The sequence below is a fragment of the Petromyzon marinus genome, chromosome 9 (assembly GCF_048934315.1).
Source record: "Petromyzon marinus isolate PM22_M1 ecotype Great Lakes invasive population chromosome 9, UKy_Petmar_22M1.pri1.0, whole genome shotgun sequence".
Taxonomy (NCBI): domain Eukaryota; kingdom Metazoa; phylum Chordata; class Hyperoartia; order Petromyzontiformes; family Petromyzontidae; genus Petromyzon; species Petromyzon marinus.
The window spans coordinates 15,106,483-15,130,227 of record NC_133675.1 but is presented as its reverse complement, the minus strand read 5'-3'; the positions used below and the strand labels follow the sequence as shown (position 1 = coordinate 15,130,227).

At 45.6% G+C, this 23,745-nt stretch overlaps 2 protein-coding genes across 3 annotated transcripts in view; one reads left to right on the top strand and one right to left on the bottom strand.

Moving 5' to 3' along the window:
• The window catches only part of BTAF1 (B-TFIID TATA-box binding protein associated factor 1), a 54,949-nt gene extending 50,687 nt beyond the window's left edge, over nt 1–4,262 (top strand). Inside the window, exons 38-39 of one of the 2 annotated variants that reach the window (XM_032950323.2) lie at nt 919–1,089; nt 2,164–4,262. In XM_032950323.2, the coding sequence (XP_032806214.2) occupies nt 919–1,089; nt 2,164–2,313 (321 nt within the window). In that variant the 3' untranslated portion in view covers nt 2,314–4,262. Of the gene's footprint in view, nt 1–918; nt 1,090–2,160 lie in introns of both variants that reach the window. The other variant, XM_032950322.2, reaches the window with a different exon arrangement.
• IDE (insulin degrading enzyme) overlaps nt 4,256–23,745 on the bottom strand; it is a 56,154-nt gene continuing 36,664 nt past the window's right edge. The window contains exons 13-25 of the mRNA XM_032950324.2: nt 23,344–23,469; nt 22,190–22,272; nt 21,185–21,329; nt 18,573–18,683; nt 16,828–16,948; nt 15,681–15,772; nt 14,940–15,051; nt 14,168–14,335; nt 13,225–13,497; nt 11,839–11,900; nt 8,864–8,936; nt 8,180–8,247; nt 4,256–7,607 (exon numbers count right to left, since the gene is read on the bottom strand). Of these exons, the coding sequence (XP_032806215.1) occupies nt 7,512–7,607; nt 8,180–8,247; nt 8,864–8,936; nt 11,839–11,900; nt 13,225–13,497; nt 14,168–14,335; nt 14,940–15,051; nt 15,681–15,772; nt 16,828–16,948; nt 18,573–18,683; nt 21,185–21,329; nt 22,190–22,272; nt 23,344–23,469 (1,530 nt within the window). The 3' untranslated portion in view covers nt 4,256–7,511. The remainder of the gene's footprint in view (nt 7,608–8,179; nt 8,248–8,863; nt 8,937–11,838; nt 11,901–13,224; nt 13,498–14,167; nt 14,336–14,939; nt 15,052–15,680; nt 15,773–16,827; nt 16,949–18,572; nt 18,684–21,184; nt 21,330–22,189; nt 22,273–23,343; nt 23,470–23,745) is intronic.

Below are 23,745 nucleotides of genomic sequence, written 5' to 3'. Positions count from 1 at the left end.
GTCTTCCGGGACTACTTCGGTCGTTTCAATTACCGGTCATGCCACCCTTCGTACCTTCCGTTGGGGAGGTGTGGGAATGTGGTGTTAGTCATGAATCACCACCAAACTACCCCTAAAATAATTATTTTTTGTTGTAATTTTTACCACAATATTTTCTTTAGTTTTGCACCGTTGTGTTTTGAGTACATTTTCTCGTTTAACATCTAATTTGTTTCGTTAAAGGTCATGTTTGCATATGATCTGCATATAATCTGGCTAAATAATTTATTCATTCTTAAACACAATTGGAGGCATTTATCAGATGTATAATAACACATTTTAATGACTAAATTCATAGCTTGTACGTATGTTGAACTTCTTTCGCACCGTACCTAGCCAACTGTGCTAATCAAAGGTGTCCAAGGTTGCGCGAACAACTTTCTCTGGTCTAGCAACAACACATCTGCTTTCCCTCCACTTTGCTCGTAAAACATTATTCTATAATATTGCGTCGTTGGCAGTGGTGCGCAAGCACATGTAACAAAAAAAACTCCGCAGCAATCAATAATACTGCCTTAAGAAAGAAAACATACAAAATATGTTTTTGGCCATGGCCCTTCACAGCACACGCCTCTGCTGTGAAGAAGGGCCATTGCCTACTATATACTATTTATTTTTAAGACACTGTTATTGACGAATCTATCAAGGCCCCTTGTTAATCGTGCTTATTGAGTCCCTGCGATGCCATCCAATTAGCCTCTTGTTCATAACTGGTAATGCCCAATTCTGGTTGGCAGGTTGAGTGGTTTTTGAATGCTTCTTGGAGGGCCACAACAATTAGAGGTGGGAACCCAAGCTCGGGAGGACATTGTGACAAGTTGGTCGGTGGCACGGCCTCCGTATTCACGGCTGTGCGTGCTTGTGTGCTTGCACCGGCAGAAACGCGTGGTGAACGTGTACCGCCTGATCACGCGTGGTACGCTTGAGGAGAAGATCATGGGGCTGCAAAAGTTCAAGCTGAGCATCGCCAATACCGTGATCAACCAGGACAATGCCAGCCTGCAGAGCATGGGCACCGAGCAGCTGCTCGACCTCTTCACCCTCGAGAAGGTGCCCAATCGTCCTTGGCAGCACCACGCTCGTCAGGAGCATGGCCGTCAGATCCGTCGCTACCCTGAACAGAACCGCTGTGATGAACACCATAGCCATCTGCATCATCCTCACTACCAGCATCCTTGGCAGCACCACGCTCGTCAGGAGCATGGCCGTCAGATCCGTCGCTACCCTGAACAGAACCGCTGTGATGAACACCATAGCCATCTGCATCATCCTCACTACCAGGATCCTTGGCAGCACCACGCTCGTCAGGAGCATGGCCGTCAGATCCGTCGCTACCCTGAACAGAACCGCTGTGATGAACACCATAGCCATCTGCATCATCCTCACTACCAGGATCCTCATCACCAGCATCATTGCCCCCCCCCCCCTTGTTTATAGTAGTCAGCACCACAGCCAAAAGCGACATTGCCTTGAGTCCCTGAGCCTGGACCAGATATTTCATTTGTCAGTACCACCAGATATTAACTTTACGTTGTTGCAATTTTATGTGGCCAACAACAGTGAATTTTGGTTACTACTTGAAATAAGTGGGCGTATGAAATAATTCGCTATTATTTCACTTGGAAATACATTGGTGCATGGTTGTGTCAAGACCATTGTCCTCTTTGAACCATTTTCATAACCACTGTGACCAGCATCTTCATCAGCAGCACCTTTGCCCTTAGCACAGTCTCTTTTTTCACTATTTAACATTGTCATCTTGGGTAAAACCATCCATGATTATTACCATATAGTTATCTGAAAAATAAACCATCCATGATCATTACCATATAGTTATCTGAAAAATAAGTATCAACACTTGCTATACTGGACATCTGTGAAAAACGGCTTAATAGATTATCGGATTCCTCCAGTATACATAAAGATTCTGATTCTGTAGTTACCTTTCCCACCAACTCCTTCAGTACCAGCACGGTTACCGTCGGGACTCGCTACAAGCGAGCCGCTATCAGCACCGTTTCCATCAGCGCGATCTCTCAATAAACACCGCTTGCACCATTACCACCAACAGTTACTAGAGCAGTGCCTCACTGTTGCACGTTTTTCTCTGGTTGCGTGAAGCAGGGTGGTCTGTCGGAGGATGCTCCCTCAAGCGGAGGAGCTTCCAAGAAGGAGACCATAAAGTCTGTTCTGGAGAACCTGGGAGACCTGTGGGACCAGGAGCAGTACGACTCTGAGTACAACCTGGACTCGTTCATAAAGTCCCTTAAGTAGCAGCGGGAGATAGCTTGCGCGCACCAAGACGCGGTCTCTTTTGTCTTAAAAAATAAAATAAACGATGTCGAAAACTTAAGGGGAATTGAGGGCAAGTGGGAAAGAAAATTATTCGACCTATTCCAGCCGTGGTAGGAAATAGCAAAACGTCTCTGAAGAGTTTGTGTTATGGTTCTGTCTCGGTGTGGGGGTAGTATATTTTCGAAAGCAGAAATAACACAGCCCATACCTTCATTGGAATTGTACAGTTATGGGTTCTATATAATGCAATGAATGAAACAAATGCTTTTACCAGTGGGGGAGGTTTCCAGCCTGACAGAGGGTCCTGCCATGACTGAGCGGGCATGGTGTTGATGGCTCCCTCGACCCACTCCGACTCAGCTCGCACAACATGTGCGTGTTCCTGGGGCTGCAGCTGAAGACTTCCCTCCGCATCCAGATCCAAGAGGAGGGGTATGGATCTGTGTCAGATTTGCTGAGATCCACACATGCAGTGTTTTCTTCATCCCAGAAGAATGTACTCCGCCCACAGTAGTGGATGCTGCATGCCGCTAGATCGGAGAAGCTGCTAACTCGGCAGAGATCTTGCTCTGTGGAAGTGCAGTAGGATTTGTTTTGGTGCACGAGGATTTGGCTTTGAGCTGGTTTAAATAGCTGGGCACCCACGTGCGATTCGGACGGTAGGGCATGCCTGCTCCAATCCTGGTTGTGTTGGTGCCCTCTGTAACCCTGACTCCCTCCTACCCCTTAACCGTTTACTTCCCTGGCACATGGCAACCCAGTAAGGCACAGTGACAAGGTCTTGTACACGCAGCACTAAGTAAACATTGCGGCTGTTACAGCTGTTTGACGGGTTTAACCATGTACAGTTATAGCTATTTTGGCTCTAATCACACATGTACAAGGAACTCAAATAGTTGGGCTTATTCACTGACGTTGCTTCATTTAGTATGACATGCTGTGACATATATAAAAAGTCACCCCTGTAAGGGGGATTTATTGATATGCATGACCTTTGCAGGACCCACCTGTTCTGGGTCAATATCTTAAATTATATTTTCCCCAAAATTCTACATCAGGTTTTCCATCTGTTAGCGGTGTTGCTTGAGTTAGTCAATGCATGATTGGTCAATTACCCTTGAGCTATCCTGCATTGTGCGGGCTTGTGAAGGCTAACACATTGTATCTCTACCATGTTTTATGAGGTGTAACCCTTCTGCGTCATTCCCAGTGGTCATTCGGTAAATGTGTAATTTGGTACTCATGTTTGCGTTAGGAATGAGGCTGAACGACCACTTGAATTGGAGACTGGGGGGGGGGGGGGGGGGGGCTGTGGTCTGTTTTTATGAAATGGTGAGAACGTTAAGAGTTGAAATATAGCCTAACAGCATTTGTGGCAGTGCCATGCGTTTATTTCTTGACTTGTGTACAGCTGCTGGTGTTTATTCATAATCCGGTGCAACGTGTGCACGCGTCGTGTGCACGACGCCTAAATACGCCTGGGGGCTTGCGACCGTGGCCCCTTTCCCATGGTGCTCGTATGCTCATGGGGGTTTTTTTTTTATAATCCCTGGGTTGAGCAACAAATTTACGTTGCAGGGGAAACCTGTGATTGGCCACGATTGTGGCAAACTTCCACCCTGAAAAGATATCAAGTGTGGGTCAATGCATTGTTACATCAACCTCATGCACGAAGAGCGGTCATGGTGATTTAGTGCGCGAGAGCACGGGGCTTTTCCCTGTAAGCCCCATTTGCCGTTTTAACTTTTCTACCTGTGCCCCATTTAATGAATTGTTAAGTACAGACACCTCCGCACTAAAACATTACAGGCTCGTTGTTTGTATTTAAACTGGTGTTATTTTCAGGATTTAATATGGTCTTTAAAAGTACTGCTTTTGGCTTTACAAAAATAGTCAATATGAAATAAAAATGAACCAAACATTTGAAAGTGTGTGTGGTAATTTATTCACACTTTGTATAGTACAGAACTGGTTAATAGTGTACATTCACCTGAGATCGTGGTGATGTCATGTGGTAAAACTAATTTGCAACTTTAAGAAATTACATCCCAAAGATTAGTACTTTTTGTATAATAAATACAACTGCAGTAGCTGTAGTTTACATCACACATGTCATAGTTTTAAATATGAAGATGTACAAATGAACAAATTAGATTTTATTTTTTATTTAAACATTTCAAAAAATCTTTCGTGTAACAACTTAAAATAAAACATTAATTTTTTAATTCTTATCTCCCTCAGACTGGCTTGGTATTGGCAGAGCCAGATGGTGTGAGTGGTCATGCCTTCAACAGATGGCACTTGGCTGGGCCAAGCTATATTCCACGTGTGCAGTGATGTCTTGTAGGCTGTGCACATGCCGTTGGTCACAGCACTCTGGTTTGAAGACTTCGGCTTTGGTTTTATTGGGGGAATTTGTGCACCTCAGTGAAGACAAGACAGATGGGTAGTGGCACAACTGTGATTTCCACTCACCAGACCATAGTTTAACATGCATCCATTGTTCACTTGCTCAGAATTCTTGGTTTTATCAGTTAAATGATTGCACATTGCAGATTTTTTTTCTACTGCATGTTAATTGGCATTGTACCTGGTCTTCATATTTAGTCAAATACTTTCATGAGCAGCAATAGATAAACGTGGTTATTGGTGGTGTGTTCCTGAAGAGCATTGTTAAAGACATGAAATGGCCAAATTGCTTTACTATCAGGAAACTCAATATTCGAATATTAAGTGGTGTGCTTATTTGAGTAAGATTGCTAATGTAGTGAATGGACACGCAATTATTTAGCCTAGAACATCAATGCAGAGGTTAAACCAGGTAGAAGACGACTGTATTTCAAAACTTGTCCGGAAATGCACGGATACGATGCACATCCAACTGTTCTGACTTGTTTAAATGTGGTGCAGCAAGTTTAAAAAATGATGGTGCTATGCTGGGGGGTGGGTAAAGAATGGTGACCGACTTAATTAGCACATGGAGTGCTGAAATGTTTGTGAAGCAAAAAGGCTCATTATTTAACTACAATCTACGTCCTTGTTCATGTGCAGGATGGTTTGATATGTGTATTTTTTTATTCAATGACAGATTTAAGAGCCTGCACAGATTCCCAATCTCCTGCCTGGGGTGAGTTCTTGGGGTATCTAGGCAAGGAGGAGGGCATTACTGTTAATTAAAAAACTATTGCTATCTAAAAATTTAAATTGCTACCTTTTAAAGTTATAAACAGGTATAATAGCTTAACACGGCTGACTTGTATAGACACAAGTTTGCAAAACTATGTTTTGACAGCCTTGTGCAAGACGTAAATTTTTTTATGAATCGGAGGTATTTCACTTCTTAAGGACCATGAGAAGTGAAACTGAACAAGGGTTCATCGCTGGTTTTAATAACATGTTAAAAGTGCCGACTTTACCTTGCAATATCTCAGCCCTCTCAAGCCCCATTATCATTTATATTGGTATTACTCTACATATAAATGGGCCTTTAATATAAATTGAATATTAGGTTGGCATTTTGATTACCATCTCACTTTTTCAGCATTTTGACTGCTCATCTAGTATGGAACATTTCACACTTCTGTGATAAATGTAAAGGCTACGGGCAAATGTTAATGTGAAGGGTTTGGGTTCGGCACTAGGGCCTGGTGAGCGTAGCAATGTTTGAACACCACAGCTGTATTTGCATGCCAATCATGTACAGATTAATGGTATGGACTGCTTGATACTGATTATGTGATATTTGCACAGAGCATACTTTTAAATCTTTATGCTTGATAATGTATTTTTTTCAAAATAATTTGGACACTGCCCACACACGCTAATGGTCTGTTAAGCTGTTTGCAAAAAAAGACGCAGCATGACAACGTGCTAGAGAACCATTAACAGGCTGAGCCACATTATTATTACTGTAGCCACATGGGTTGCATGAAGACAGGCCATCTGCACACGAAAGGGAGATGTTGCGGACAGTGTTTTAGCCTCACCAGTACCACTTGCAAAGGTTTAATTGGTATTGCTTTTTAGAAACGCAACTCGTCCAATGGGGCCATCACCGCCACGGACGAATAGAAAAGGTTTTGTGAAGTACTGCATTCATGTTTAACTCAGACTTAAAACTTAACACACAAATGTAAGTTGCATTCATAGCCAAACAAAAGGAAAACCGATGTACAGTAAAACCTTGGATTGCGAGCATAATCCGTTCCGGAAACGTGTTTGTAATCCAAAGCACTCGTATATCAGTTGTGATCACGTGACACTCGGCAGACAAAGCGTATACCCTACTGCTCGTATTGCAAGACCTCGCTCGTTTATCAAATATTTATTTTAAAAATTTGCTCATCTTGCAAAACACTCGCAGACCAAGTTACTCACAATCCAAGGTTTTACTGTACTGGGAAATAAGTACAGGTTGCTACTTCAGTAATGACCTGAGTAATTCACTTAGCAGTGCTAACTGACCAGCTGACGTGTGATGGTGGTGGACATCTCTTTAATTCCTACCATGCTGCCACTGCTTTTGGTTACAGGCAGCAGACCTGTATTCCTCAAACGGGTCGGTATGTTGCAGATGCCCTGGCTTACCCTTTGGACCTAAGTGCAGGTGCTCATAGTGCCAAACCAATGTCATGCTGTGTAACTTCTGGTCAAATGTTTAGGTCAAACTGCAGTAACAGGGAAAAATGGAAAGGGTCTTATGTTCAGCTCATGTTTACATCACAACGGGTAGAGGGCCTTTCTATTCCAAGGGGCATTCTAGCCATTTACTATTTCATGCTAATTCATGCTGCCATCATAAGCAGACCATCAATACAATTCCTAGTTGCCCATTTTACCATTAAGCTGATGGGAAACAATTGTCTTATTTGACCATGGAGTAAATGTTTCTAAATGGGTGGGGGCAGTTTAGTATTTCGTTTTTCTGGAACTGCTTGTGGTGATATCCAATATAACTGTTATTGACATCCTATGAAAAACCATGTTTGTGACCCTGGAACGTGTTGCCTTTAAATGCTTGCTTATCCCACCTCGATTTCAAAGTATCACCAGTCAAAACCCCTGCACCAAACCTTTCAGACGTGGGGCTGAAACGGCCACCAGACTTTCCAGGTGGGAGCACCATCTGACGAGCCCTGCATGGGTGCCACATGCAGTGGCAGGCTCTGCTGCGCCCCTCACAGCTTGGCCGTGATCTTGCCGTAGAGCGGCTTTACGAGTGGGAAGAGGGGGAGGCCTCGCTTGAAGTCGTTGGTGTCCTCGATCACTGTAGGCTGACGAACAGAGTGCATCGCTTAGAGCATTGAGGCACAGCGGCCCATCACTCGTCATTTGCCAGTTTGTGAGACTCCAACATTGGTTGTCTCGAGGGGGTCACCGCCGACCTCTACCATGGCAATGCCGATTTTTCCACTGCTAGCTCGGCCATAAACACAGGTAAGTGCAAGCCAATTGCTCATGTGATGAGTGAGATCACAACTTCGGAGTTGACTTCAAAATGTGGAAGTCTGCAAGCATGCAACTAAGTGTGTGATGGCATATAGATACAGGTTCAGTTGCTTGCCATAGGCACAAGTGGGACATGTTATCTTAACATGCACACCATGTCATGCCATGGGAATTCAACATTGCAAATGTGGCTGACTGCAAATGGAAGATGAACACCGTCTACCACTCATTAATATAGAAACACTGGGTCTTACTTGAGCAGGAAGATAATTTGACTTGAAATAAACTGCACCATAAAATAATACCAGTGTTGGGAGGCGCGCTCGAGCGAGTGTGGTGAATAAACTTTGCAGAAGATATGAATGATAGAAGAGACAGCGGTCGGGCATCCTGTTACCTGGGGCAAAGGTGGTGCGGGTGTGAGGCTCACATCATTCTGGCACGGGAACTCTCCGACAACAGGACCTGGAGCATCCAGAGCACGGGACACGACACCCTCAGCCACCACCCCCCACACTTGCTACACACAACTGCAAAATCACACGAACTATACCTCTGATTACTACGGTTGGCTACATAAGGTGCGGAAGAAATTCTACATACGTACGTAATTATAGAGCAATAATCTTGATTCTATTTCAGACAACTGTCAGTATTAATTCTCTGTGACCTTATGCAGGAGCGTTTTATAATTGTCACACTAAATATTTAAAGTTCATCTGGATGGCGCTGTAGTTCCTCTTGACTCACTCGAAAGTTGGTAGTTCAAAGGGTTGGGAGACTCAGCCTATTATTGCATTGAGAACTTGAAATCGAGTGCATTAAATCCAAAAATGTAAATCAACTGGACTATTTTAAGTTGCTTAAATAGCACACTAATTCTTTGATTCGTTGTAAAATATAGTCGTGACATTTTTAATGGATGTGTGGGTGGAAGACTTGAATTGAAAATGTGATGAGTAAATTAACTCGTGCCGAAAAGTTATTACATTTACCATTCCAATTCAAGCACAATCGGAATGGACGAACCATCGACAAAACCGGGCGAGTGAATGATTGGGTGCTAAAAGAGGCTGCTTACAGGATTCCATCTCGCGTGACAGCACGTGGACAGAGATCTTGTGGCGTCGAGCTGCGTCAACCGACAGGAGCTCCTGTAGCACGAACAAGCACACAGATATACACAAAGGTCCCCGTATAGCCTTTAATCAACTGTTGGGGCAAGTGCTATTAACGAGCACCTATGAAGGCCGGCACAGCACACTGAGTGGGTGGCCAATACTACGGCCAGCCGCCTTTCTCTTCCCAAAACAGATTCAGATATTCGTCACCGATGTTGGCTGGGAGCGGGAATCGAACTCGGATCGTCAGAATCGTTACGCGGTGGCGCTAACCAATAAACACTACCGCTCCCCACAAGCAGATATATACACACATCCACAAGTACAACAACAACCGCCATTCACCACTAAGTGGCGGTGACGTCACCACAACGCTTGTGCCAGGCTATGTGCACCCTGAGGCCACGTGAAGTGTCGAATGCCCGCTGGCAGGTCACGGGGCAGACCCAGGTGCCACGGGTCGACTAAGATGACTGAGATGACTGGCTGATGCACCACCTGTGCCCCCTACTGTGCCAACCCGCTGTGCTCGTTGTTGTGAGCGCCGCTCCTCCGCCCTCCGTTGTTGTTGGAGGGCGACTACCTCCAACTGCCCAGTACCGTCCTTCACGAGCCTCCTCCACAGAGGCCGATCTTAACACCGCTGGTACCAGTCATCGGCAAGTCCACTCAGCTCCACGTCCTCCTGTACCACATCACTCCATCTCTTCTCTAGCCCATCCCGCGTCCGTTTAGCCCCCTCAATCCGGCCGAACAAAAGCTGTTTCGGCATGCGGTGGCAGGGCATGCGGGCTACATGACCCAGCCATCGCAGCCTTGCCCGCCGGAGGAGCTCACCGATGGGACCTTGCCCAGATCTTTCAAGGATTTGTGAGCTCCTTACAATCCAGTCTGGTTAAACCCAGGATGGATCGTAGGCAGGCCAGCCTAAATGTTTCTAACCGGCAAAGATGTTCCATTAGGGGGGTCCACGTTTCGCAAGCGTAGAGAAGGGAGGGAATGACCGTGGCCGAGAAGACCTGAAGCTTAGTGCGGAGCGACAGACCAGATAGCTTCCACACAGCGTTACGAAACCGATGAAAAGATATTGCCGCTCGACTGATTCGGAGACCTCTGCTGTTAAACTGGAGCCGGTCATAAGCACACTGCCCAGGTATGGGAAACTCTCCACTCTCTCCACAACTGCCCCATCACCGATTGGGAGTTGTGGGGGTGGAGTGTCCGATGGTACAAAATACCCAGGCAGGTGCTTAGTTTTGGTGGGGCTGATGGTAAGGCCCCACCTCTTAGTGGCACGCTTCAGTCTCAGCAGCAGCGTCTCCAACTCCTCCTCTGAATGAGCAGCTATTACCAAATCAGCATACATAATGTGGTTGAGCAATAGGAAGCCATCCCTTGACCGCACCCGGGCATCGATCAGCCTCCCATTATATCTGTACCATATGGAGATTCCCCTGGTACAGCTATTGAAGGCTTCATGAACTACGTGGTCAAAATAGATGTTAAATAATGTGGGAGCCAGTGGACATGCCTGTCGCACCCCAAGGTGTACAGGGAATGGCTCTGACTCCCGGCCACGTAGTTTTACCCGGGCCCGCTCACCATCATGAAGGTCCTTAATGATCGTGAGCAGAGGGTCAGGTACTCCAAAGCACGAAGAACAACCCAGAGCCCAGGCCTACTGATGGTATCATAGGCCTTGACCAGGTCAATAAAGCAGAGATGTAGGTCTTGTTGGAATTCCCGACACCTCTGCTGTAGCAGACGGACAGAAAATATGGCATCTGTGCAGGACCGCCCTTTCCTGAAACCGCATTGGGGCTCCGCAAGCCTCTCCTCAGCGTGCCTGGCAAGGCGATGTTGAATAATCCTTGCCAGGACCTTTCCCGGCACACTTAGGAGTGAGATGCCCCTGTAGTTGTTACAGTCTGTGCGGTCCCCCTTCTTAAAAAGGGGGACCACCAGGGCATCCTTCCAATCCTGCGGAACCCGTCCAGTGGTCCAGACTGTTGTTATGATGTCATATAGGGTAGTCTGTGCACAAACGCCACCCTCCCTCAGCATTTCGCTTGGGAGATCATCTCTGCCCGCTGCCTTTCCTGGTCTCAGACTCCGGATCGCCTTCAGGTACTTCAACAGATGGCACCTCAGCCAGCCACTCACAGGGGTGACTTCTTCCAATATTTGAGGCACAAGTACAGGCATATACGCACATACACATGAATACAAAAGCAAACATGCACACAAGAATGCAAGCACATACATCAGCATGTGCACTCACACATTCAAATAGAATTTCCCTTTGAGCTTAATTGTAGGGGCAAGTGTTGTTAATTAGTATCTATTAGTGAACATCTATTTAGAATGTAATGACACATGAGGGGGTGGTTGTAGCCAATACGCCTGGCCGCCTTTTCTCACTGGGGGAGACAGAGATCTTACTCAGGGTTATAGATCATAGAGTACAGGATCCACAGAGCTGTTCCCACATGCGTGCAAGAACGCACGTACGTACAGACACAAAAAATAGACCCAAAGATGGGCAGTTCTGTGGAAGTAGGACTGGTGGCATATTATCAACAATCCATTTTACGCGAATGTGTACAAACTGGCTCGGCGGAAGCAATTAAGACTAAAAACATCAGACCTTGTGCTAAGAAATACATCATTTTCATTTGGTTTTACACGAGCAGCTTAAATCGGTTTATTTTCTTATCATGTAAAAAAGGCTCCGGTTTCATGCACAAGGGGCAAATGCATACTTTTGGCTGACCGAAAGTGGCAAAGTTTGTGAATATTCAGCTATTAACATTTGTTTCCTTTTTATATTTTACTTTTTAACATTTATTTGGGACCATTGGGTTGGCTATTATTGATCTTGTGAATCGGTGCTCGTTTCAAGGACTCCTCTGATGCTCAGAATGGACAGACGCACCTGGTAGAACTTAAAGACGTCATCCTTGGTCAGTGTCTTCAAATGAGCTACTTCAATGTTGTCTGAAAAGAAATAAATCCACAGCATACATTCGTTGTGCATATTAAACAAGGTACAGCAATTGAAATATTTAAAGGCTGTATTCATGAATTCCAAGTTGAATCTATTGGAGGAAGGATGCAATACTTTCATCTCTTGTATTTAAAGTTATTAACGCATAAAAAAGTAAGTTCTTAAGAATGAAGTGTCAGAAGCTTTTTTCCGCAATTCAATCAGGGGACATTAAATGCAAGCACAGTGGCTGACAGTAACTCATGGGCTCACGCTGTATTTAAAACCCAGCTCACTAACAAATCAGATGTCAAGCCCAACAAAGTGCTTGTCAAGTGATAGACATGTTCAGGGAGAATACTGATTCATGGGATAAAAACACCCCAAATTTAATTCGATGTTCAAATCACTGCAATAAGGCAGCACAGACGATAATTCGGAATTCACAGCAGCTGTCAAAAAATAACGCTTGGCATTTACTTTGCAATGCACTCAGAATAATCACGATTCTGCACGGGTGTTAGCAAAGTCCAGCGTAAGATCTGTCATATACTATGGGCATCAATGCAAAGATTAACATCAATGATGCACACATCAGAATTACGCATGCAAAAACGATGTTAAATTTGTACAAGTAGTATATAACTTGTAACGAATCTTGCAGTCTCATCGAGACTATGCAATGCAAATGGACAAAAACATTTTTGAATCTTGAATCCAAATCGTGATTCTAAATTCTAACAATTGCTTGAATTGCAAGGGGGATGAATGATTAAATGCCGGGTGTGTTGGCATCACCTTGCACGCTAATTTTCTAGGGGTGTCACCGTACGCTGCGATTGTTCACCCCATGCTCGAATTGTCTACGGGAGCTAAGCTCTAATATCCATATACGTTGCTCATACTTATTATCCTATACCTGCCTTTTGGTATCTGTACTTTTATTGAAGAAATATTCAAAAACTCACAACAATACGCTGGAAGCAGCAGAAATGCATAACTGCTCGGCGGTTCGCTTTAACGCTCACAAATCTCATTTGGCTCTTTCCACGGCAATCTATTCTCCAGATCTGTGGGCCATCAAATCAATCGAAGCCGCCAATCTGAGGAAGAGTAATTCCTTTACCTTGACAAGTGCCGCGTGTCATAACACAACGACAACAGTGTGCCGAGCGCACACACCTCTCTGTAGGGACATCGATCGCTGCTCGAATTCGCATCGTCTGATCAGAACGAAACAAACGAAACCAAAACACCACGGGGCGTACAAACGAACGACACAACACAGGGAGAACCCCCCGCCAGCCCTATTCCCGAGACCCGGCATGAACGGACCTCGGTCGAAGTTGTACTGCTGCGAGATGATCTCTCCCCAGTGCTTGCCACACTCGGTGCTCAGCTTCTTGGGCTTGTCGAGGCGGCGCACGGCGAGGGCGCTCGCGTGCTTGGCGAAAGCGTCGGGCGTCATGTCGGCCACGTGCCGCCCCATGGCGTGCAGGAACGCCTCCACGCGACTCTCCAGGTAGTGCGGCTGCTTCTCCGACTGGATGATGAAGCGTAGGCCCTGCACGCCGCTCGACCGCCGCGGCCCGCTGAACACGATGTAGCCTGGCGCCGCCGGCGCCCACGGACACACGAAACCCACGCCGCGTTATTGCCGTTGGCCGCAAAGTAACAACGCATCACGGTAGGTAAAAGTGGTCCGTTCAGTTGTGAGAAGCCACGTGCACTCGTGCTCATTTAGCTCGGGCGCACGCTCAGTACGCAGCTAATGCTTGGCCGGTGCAAATGGTAACTAGTCGCCTAAGCCAGGAGCTTTCGACTAGAGTCTGGATTCGACAGAGGCCATAGGCATCCTGAGTTGGTCTGCAAAACAGTTTTTTATAAAGTGCCCAAGAGGTGTGTGGCTTAAGGAAGGCATGAATTAGTGTTGTGGTTCGTGAGAGTTGTGAATGGCATGGTTGTAAATTTCATAGAGAAACATATTTGGGTGTATATTCGCATGTGCTTATGAATGTGTGTGTGTACTCATGCGTGCATGTGTGCAAGTTCACGTGCGTGTGTGCATGCGTGTGTTTTACGTATATCAACTCGTAACACTTGAGTCTGTTCTGTGACTTCCTGCCAGGCGAGCCTTTGACACTGCACGTGGCCTGAAAGTGCACCTCGCCTGGCACGAGCGCCGTGGTGATGTCACCGCCACTGTGTGGTGAAAGGCGATTGTTGTTGTTGGTGCAAGTCTATCCGTGTGTTTGTGTGCATGTGTACGTGCACCCACCCAGCTGCTCCTTGGTGCGCAGGGTGTTGAAGCAGGGCTCCGACACGATCTGGCAGAAGAGCTCAAGCAGCATGTTGTCGTGCGTTGTCTGCAGGTCCGTCTGGTAGTAGATCTCGATCCCGCAGTTGTTGTGCACCTCGTTACGCCTCTGGTACACGAACCAACGGCCTGAAGTGTGCGCACGCGCACAAAAAAACGGGATCCGCGTGTAACCTTTTGTAGATTGTCGAGCCGTGAATCTGTTCATGGGCACTTATTACGATCGGTACAGTGCACGATGGGGGTGGTGTGGTGGGAACAATGCACGGCTGTCAAAGTCTCCGCAGTGCTGATGTCAATGATGTTAACGCACCGCGCCAGATAGCCATTTAAGGCCAAGTTGACCTCGGTACATCTTAGGACAGGTTTAGATATCACTCGCAACTGATGTTAGCCGGGGCCGAAATTCAGGTTGCCGAGTTCAAAGTGCAGTTTGTTAATCGCTGCATAAATAAAAGGACAAAAATCTCCCTCAATAACTCCTCCTTTGGCCTGACAGAATGTTAAACTCTTTGTAAGATCAGGGATAGTGAGAGAAACACAAACGACAGTGGGACAAAGTGAGGCAAGGGAGACACAAAATAGTAAAGAAGAATCATCAGCACACAACACTACAGATTCAAACCCTGAGAAGACTAAAGATACAATAATAAGAATGCAATGTCACATTTAATTTGACTCATTCGTTCGATTCGGCTGCCAGGCAGCCATCCTTTTCACCAAAGCATCGTACCGTCAGGCAGCTGCACCTCACGGTGGCGTGTGAGCTGGCTGGGTAGCAGTGGCTTGCTGTGAGCCAACCGTACCAGCGTGTCCTCCACCATGGCCATCGTCTCCAGGGCACCCTGCGCACAAACCGTGGGCGAGCGCCATCACCTTCACCCGCCACAACCTCTGCACTAGTAGCAGTGCTCAGTGTAGCAGCACTGCAACCTCTCGCTGTCCCATGTCATACGCTGCTGGTTTGCTGTCGACAAGCAACGCCAATGTTAACCCTTTCCCATTATGATGACGTACACGTACAGTTTTTATTCCGATTTATGTATATTTATGTCATCGGAACGGAATTGATTCTAAAGCAAATCAAATCGATTCTGAAGTGAAAGGTCATGCGGGAGGGGCGTGTACCTGGCCGCCAATGACTGCACAAAGAAATCCCATCACATTAAATTTGGTTTTGTACTTAATCTGCTCAAATTCCAGCTCTGAAAAAATTCTGATTTGACTGTCATGTGACAGGCTGGGTGGAAAAATGCTGCCTCAATGTGTGGACCAGATGTCACTTCAAGGCATCCAGAGATTTCTCTGTGGTATTTCCTTCCAGGGCCATTCTCTGCCACGAGCGTTTGCACTGCTCTTGCGTGACACCTCAATGGGGTAAAAATCTGGGGCGGCAAAACATGTTAAAGGGACTGCAAATGTCTTGCAGTCGAAGCGAGCTGTGGCAGCTTTAGGGGTGGGGTCTGTACAGCACCTCCTTATCCACGTTCCCATGAAAGAGGCACTCCATGTGCAACCTGGACAGCAGCTGCGGCACGAATGCCTGTAGGCAGGATACGGTGACGTCTGAAACGAGAGCGGCCAGTCGCGCATAACACCATTGGCTCCTGTGCATAGGGCGGTCCTACACGCACACACATGCGAACGCACTGTGGCTGTAAATATGCAGTTCTTTTGTAAAGCCACTGTTGGATTAGGGCCTTCCCAACGCTGTGCAGGTCATTCTCCTTGCTCTAGTTAGCACAGAGCAGTGCTCATCCCCATTGAAAGCCCCGAGCCAGTGATGGAAATGTCACGTTCGTATGGTTGGACTAGTCACTCACTTCCTGCAGAGTCACTCAACCTTGCGGATTCTTCGAAAGTGGTTGACAGCCGCAGATAATTTATTCGGTCGCTTCAGAGTGCAACCACTACGGTGTATGACTGAACTGAAGCCGAACAAGACAGTGCAAACATTCCAAGTTGATTTGCTTACTGTGTCAGAATAACACATTGCGATAACTGCCATGAAGAGCTTGCCATGAGTCTATTAAACAATGGCAGCATATGTGTGCGTCTCAGACAAGTCCCATTGACTCTCTTAAACTATGAATATTACACCTCAATATTGCAAGCATATACCAGTTACAGTTTATAGAAATATTAACTGGTTCTGTGCGTAGCTATGTGCATTGCATGGAGGTGATGTGGCGTAGTATGTTGGGGCACGGATGGGCTTGGAGTGGCTTCGAGTGTTGTGTCATGGTGTGGTGTGTCGTGGCGCGGCATAGTGTGGTGTGGGTGTCGCATGGTGTGGGGTGGCGAGGTGTCGCGTGGCATGGTGTGATGTCACGTGGCAGGGTGTGGTGGTGCCGTGTCTCGTGGTGCGGTGTCGCGTGGCAGGGTGTGGTGGTGTCGTGTCTCGTGGTGCAGTGTCGCGTGGCATGGTGTTGTGATGCGTGGTGTGGTGTTGCGTGGCAGGGTGTGGTGTCGCGTGGCATGGTGTGGTGATGCGTGGTGTGGCGTGGCAGGGTGTGGTGTCGCGTGGCATGGTGTGGTGATGCGTGGTGTTGCGTGGCAGGGTGTGGTGTCGCGTGGCATGGTGTGGTGATGCGTGGCGTGGCACTGAGTGGTGGCCCCACCTTCAAGTGCATCGCGAAGCTCCTCCTTAGTCCAGGCCAGTTCTGTCATGAGAAGACGCAGGTAGTACATGGCGTGCTGGTGTGGCTGCTCGGCGCGGAAGTTGCTCAGAGACCGCAGGTACTAGAGAGCAAACGTGAAAAAGGTGATGAAGATAATGATAGCAACTTTACCGTGAATCAGCATTTCAGGGCCACTGGATAGCTACCAGGCGAAAAAGATCCCCCATTTAGCCCGAAAGACGAACAGGGCAAGTGCTGTTGGCATGTACTTATTAGGGTCGACATGACGCACACAGAGAGGTAGTGTGGTCAGATAAGGGAGTGATGTCTCCAAAGCGCTAACGTACAGTACACAAGACTGTGCTGGTTATTAATTTAATGCTGAGTCCCCTCGGAGGTGCCCAAGACACTTTCAGCTTCCACTCACTATCAACGTTGTGCATGCCCAGAAACAAAACTGAGGCTGCTAGGATCGTGACACAAGCCACTAAACAATGTACCACCTCTCCCCACCATAATTACATAATTCACACCTGCCAGGCACACACTTGAGCAACTCCGAGATGATAATGGCTCATTAAACACATCCTATCTTCTCCTTGCTCATTATGTGTTCAAAACTGGAAGAATGGTCAAGTTTGTTTCCCCAGAATACAATCTGAATTTCAATTCCAGCCATATATATAAAACACTGATGTTGTAAGAACGTTATAGAGACAGACACAACAGATGTAGACAGGTGCATATCACCCAGGATCTCATCAGCCTCTGAGACTTTGAGATTGAATGAGAGTTCAATCCCAACTCCCTCGTTAATTACAGGAATACTTGGCCCCAATTAGTGACATCTGTTGAAAGTCTTAAGGCTGTTAATCCCAGCTGCAATATAAGAAGTTAGCGTGACCTCAATCCTGGTTATCGCCCTTTTGTATCGTAATTCTCGTTGTCTTTGAAAAACGCATTCGATGAATAAAACATGAATATACCTTGGCTATGTCACTGCAGACGCAGCCAGGTTATGAAAAGGCAATTAAAGGAAATATTTTTCAGTGGAAGACTTCCAGTCGTCTATACCAAAAATCATCACTACAGGGTAGTCCTCTACTTACGATGGAGATGCACTACAACGACCCCATCGTAAGTCAAAAATATCGTAAGTCGAAGATGGCCTAGCCTACCCAGGAGTCTTAGAGAATGGTGATAATTTAGCAAAACAGAGCAATTTACAGTACCGTACTGTATAAACTATATACTGTATGCATTTATTAATTATAATACTGTATTGCACAGTAAAATGTAAAGTAAAAAACAAGGTAAATTCTTAGCCTACCTATATGAACTGCAATTTCATAGAAAGTTTTTTCAGGAAACAATCCTATCTGCTATAAAAACTTTTAACATGCATTAAACGTATTGTATCGTGGTAACCCTAAAATGAAATTGCTAAAGCTACGTATCATACATGCATTGAACTATCGTAACATATCACATTCTACTGGACTCACCAAGATTCTGTCTGTTGTCTGCATACTTGAACGGTGTTAGGTTGTTGATGGCAATTTTGTCGTATTGCTATCGCTATCTTAAGATCGAAATATCGTAACTCGGGCACTACCTGTATTTACACCCCAAGGCGTAATGCTCTTTACATAATTTCGCATAAACGTTTTTTTTGGAGAGCATTGTTCTTAGCTGGGACACTGCACACAGTTATGAACTGCAGTGTTGCTTTCACGTACACTTACCGCTTCCTTGATGATTTCAAATCGCATCTCATCAATTTCAAATGTTGCCATCTTCTCGATAATCTTCCTGAGCAGCAGAGGCTGCTTGTCTTGGTAACCTTTGATTGACAACTGCCACGCACGTAGCCAAGCGCACAAAACAAGGACCATACGTCACGTGCGAGCGCTTATCACGACAGACACCGCACATGAAGCGGCGGTGTGGTTAGCACCATACACAGCCTCCTTTGTCTGTGCAGTGCTTATACTGAACATTTTGCCAGTACACCAGGTAATCAATTTGGGATCACCCAACCTAAGGGGGATTCAGGGCTGGTTTGGCTACTAAACGTGTAGCGATACATCCAAGAGGCAAATCAAAAAAATTCTTAGTCACGATACACGTACAGTGAGGGAAAAAAAGTATTTGATCCCCTGCTGATTTTGTACGTTTGCCCACTGACAAAGAAATGATCAGTCTAAAATTTTAATGGTAGGTTTATTTGAACAGTGAGAGACAGAATGACAACAACAAAATCCAGAAAAACGCATGTCAGAAATGTTATAAATTGATTTACATTTTAATGAGGGAAATAAGTATTTGACCCCCTCTCAATCAGAAAGATTTCTGGCTCCCAGGTGTCTTTTATACAGGTAACGAGATGAGATTAGGAGCACACTCTTAAAGGGAGTGCTCCTAATCTCAGATTGTTACCTGTATAAAAGACACCTGTCCACAGAAGCAATCAATCAATCAGATTCCAAACTCTCCACCATGGCCAAGACCAAAGAGCTCTCCAAGGATGTCAGGGACAAGATTGTAGACCTACACAAGGCTGCAATGGGCTACAAGACCATTGCCAAGCAGCTTGGTGATAAGGTGACAACAGTTAGTGCGATTATTCGCAAATGGAAGAAACACAAAAGAAATGTCAATCTCCCTCGGCCTGGGGCTCCATGCAAGATCTCACCTCGTGGAGTTGCAATGATCATGAGAACGGTGAGGAATCAGCCCAGAACTACACAGGAGGATCTTGTCAATGATCTCAAGGCAGCTGGGACCATAGTCACCAAGAAAACAATTGGTAACACTCTACGCCGTGAAGGACTGAAATCCTGCAGCGCCCGCAAGGTCCCCCTGCTCAAGAAAGCACATATACATGCCCGTCTGAAGTATGCCAATGAACATCTGAATGATTCAGAGGACAACTGGGTGAAAGTGTTGTGGTCAGATGAGACCAAAATGGAGCTCTTTGCCATCAACTCAACTCGCCGTGTTTGGAGGAGGAGGAATGCTGCCTATGACCCCAAGAACACCATCCCCACCGTCAAACATGGAGGTGGAAACATTATGCTTTGGGAGTGTTTTTCTGCTAAGGGGACAGGACAAATTCACCGCATCAAAGGGACGATGGACGGGGCCATGTACCGTCAAATCTTGGGTGAGAACCTCCTTCCCTCAGCCAGGGCATTGAAAATGGGTCGTGGATGGGTATTCCAGCATGACAATGACCCAAAACACACGGCCAAGGCAACAAAGGAGTGGCTCAAGAAGAAGCAAATTAAGGTCCTGGAGTGGCCTAGCCAGTCTCCAGACCTTAATCCCATAGAAAATCTGTGGAGGGAGCTGAAGGTTCGAGTTACCAAACGTCAGCCTCGAAACCTTAATGACTTGGAGAAGATCTGCAAAAAGGAGTGGGACAAAATCCCTCTTGAGATGTGTGCAAACCTGGTGGCCAACTACAAGAAACGTCTGACCTCTGTGATTGCCAACAAGGGTTTTGCCACCAAGTACGAAGTCATGTTTTGCAGAAGGGTCAAATACTTATTTCCCTCATTAAAATGCAAATCAATTTATAACATTTTTGACATGTGTTTTTCTGGATTTTGTTATTGTTATTCTGTCTCTCACTGTTCAAATAAACCTACCATTAAAATTAAAAACTGATCATTTCTTTGTCAGTGGGCAAACGTACAAAATCAGCAGGGGATCAAATACTTTTTTCCCTCACTGTATTGAATCTTTGTTGCGTAAGAACCGATTATTTATTATTTCTGTACGCCATATGAAATTAGTTCACGTGACCTCTGCAGCAACTGGAATGTCACAATCTAGCGCAATTTTTCACCAAATAATCAATTCTAGAATTAAATTGAGATCCTGAATTATGACAATTCATTGAATCTCGAAGGGGGCGATTTGTTATAGTTGGTGATAGGATGCCAACTGCCAGCGTTTATTAATATAACCTGCACAGTTCCCCAACAACATAACCCCTCTTCTGCCTCAGCCAGACACTCCACTCTCACCCCCTCCCCTCCACAGCTGAGCACAGCGATTACAAACCACCACACTCAGCTTTATCCAAGATCCCAAAACTCGCCAACTTTCCCCAGTCAGTACACAAATCACATCCCCCCCCCCACCCCCCTCATACCAGATGTATCAACCCCTCGTCCCCCAGTCTCCTATTAATTTTCAATACAGCAATCACAACCCCCTTGCATTGGCCAGGTGCTGTGCCCTTTACCCCCTACTCCAACACAGCTCAGTGTGCGATCATTGCACACCTCCCCTCCCACCTTGGCCCAATGCTCCCTGCTTCCCAACACTCCTCCCCGGAACCCCTCACGTGGATGCCGTAGACGGTATTCTGCAGGGTGTAGCTGAGGCCCGCGAGATCGGCCGCATAGGCGTACTCGTTGAGCGAGTCTTTGAGTAGCTCCACGTACAGGTAGGCCATGTCGCAGTGCAGCGGGTCCACGTACGCGAAGGGACTACGTGGAGTGGGGGACAGGGCGAGTGAGGGAGACTCGGCCGTGAGATCCCAGGGTTACTTTAAAATATAGATCTACATTTATATATACACATTTTATGTACTAGCAAACAGCAATTAAACAGCACCACCTTGGTCACTGACACTCTCGTATGAAAAATATATAAGCAGGGCTTTTCTTAGAAAAAATGGTTAATAAATCTATTTTTTTATGCAGCTAGGGAGTGTTCATGACTACAATGGTATGGTTTTGTAGCGGGGTTTAATAGCTACTGAAAATGCAGTCCCTTCATTAATGTCTCAGACCAGTTAAATTAACCTGTTACGAATCAAAAACATGGACACTGACAAAGGCAACGGAACAGAAGCTGAAAAGTACCCAAATAATCATGGAGATCAGCATGCTGAGAATTACACTGAGACAAAAAAAAAGGAATTCATGGACCCTAGAACAAATGTAAATGAGAGACATCATACTGCCTGTGAGGAGAACCCAGTGGACTCAGGCAGGACATATTGCCAGGAGGGTTGATGGCCAATGGACAAGCAATGTATCCTGCCCAAGTCCACAAGTGCAGAATGGCAACCTGGGGTGGGAATCGCACCACGCAACACGATCGCCGTGAAGATGGAGTGATGAAACTAACTCGTGGGACCATTGGAAGTGGGAGACTTTCAACCAGCAGTGGATATACGATGGATGATGATTATGACCAGAAGCTGATGCCCGTGCACAGACGACTGTGACTCACATGAACCCATGCGGTACAACAAACGTGCGGATGTTAAATGACAAAGCTACCATGTTGTTTGGAAATGTCAAGACATGTTCAATAGGCAAACTTAAATAAAACAAAATACCTAAAGAACTCAAAGTTGAGGCAGGCCTTGGGCAAGTGAAAGGTGTCGTCCTGTTTGAACCACAGCTTGCTCATGGCAGAATCCTGGAGACACACACAACCCAAGCATGCTAGCTTAAGTTTTAATTTTTGCAATGAAACCTAAACTTTTAAACCCACACACATTTCATTTTCTGTGAGAGTCAAATATATACATATCTCTTCATATACTAACACATGCACAAGCATAACAAAATGTACCCTTTGATTGACCAATTCCTCTTGCATTTTTAAACACGCATTTATGCTAACACACGCATGAGCAGTTTTCTGAGAGACAACCACAATACACAAATGCACGTGCATTAACAAACTAGCATAGGTGTGATTTTTGTGTCCATACGCAAGTGCACGTGAGAACACACACAAAGACACACAGAAGTGTTTTAATTTTTTTTCAGAAACAACAAGCGCACAAATTAAACCAATGAAGACGCTATTCATTTCTAATCCAACCACTGACATTCACCCACAACCATCAACACACATCACGCATTCTGGACTCTGAAAAAAAAACCTGTAAAAGCTTAGAGTTAAGGAAATGGTGCATTAGAGTCACTTGTGTCCGTTCTCTTTCATACGATCCATCCGTGCATGAAAGCATAATTGTGGATTAATTACCACCGACTAGTCTCTGAATTTTTTTTCTAAAATGTGTCTGTTTTGGCCCTGCCATAGAAATGGCAAATGTCACGACTATCTCGGGGCCATAAAACAGAGATGAACACCACTCCATGCTAATTTTAATTAGGCAACTATTTGCCTTCAACTTTGAATGCACCTTTTTTGTTTAGGCTGCACCAGCCCACTGATACAACTGCTGAAAAACTGAATGTACAATGAGCCACTGCATGTGAATGAAACTGTTCAATTAATTTTTTCAAACCCTCTGTTCATGCTTGATAAAACTAACCCGGGATATTGTGTTCTAAGAGCACAAATATTCTATTTCAAGCATTAGCCAGGTGGGGGAATTTGACGAAAGCCAAAAGATTACATTTAAATCAGGTCACTGGGTTTAACAGCACCGCTCTTTGATCACGGCCTGCCACATAACCATTACTCTCCTCAGTCGGGCTTTGGGATCTGCTTATACGTGCAGCCCATGGCAGGCACCTTAATGAGCTGCGGGTAGGGGTGGGTGTTCTCTTCCTTCAGCGGCAGGATGTCGAAGATGGTCGGGATGAATTCGTTCTTCATGGGAAGAGTGAAGTGCTCATTGAGACCAGCATTCTGCCACTTCTGTATGTGCCACACACAGATGCATTTCAACAGGTGATAAACAAGTGTAGCTTTTATGTTTAAGTAGACATTTATCAACAAACAGTATCATTTATTCGATCACCAAGCAAATTAATTAATGAGCACATTTGGTATGTGCTTCATTCTTATAGCGTAATGCGTTCACGAAAGTGTTATGTCTCACAATTATTATCTGCAGTAGTTTCAAAGACAATTATAATCTGCAGTAGTTTCAAAGTAGGGGCGATGTTGCTATGTGGCTTTACCCAACTGTAA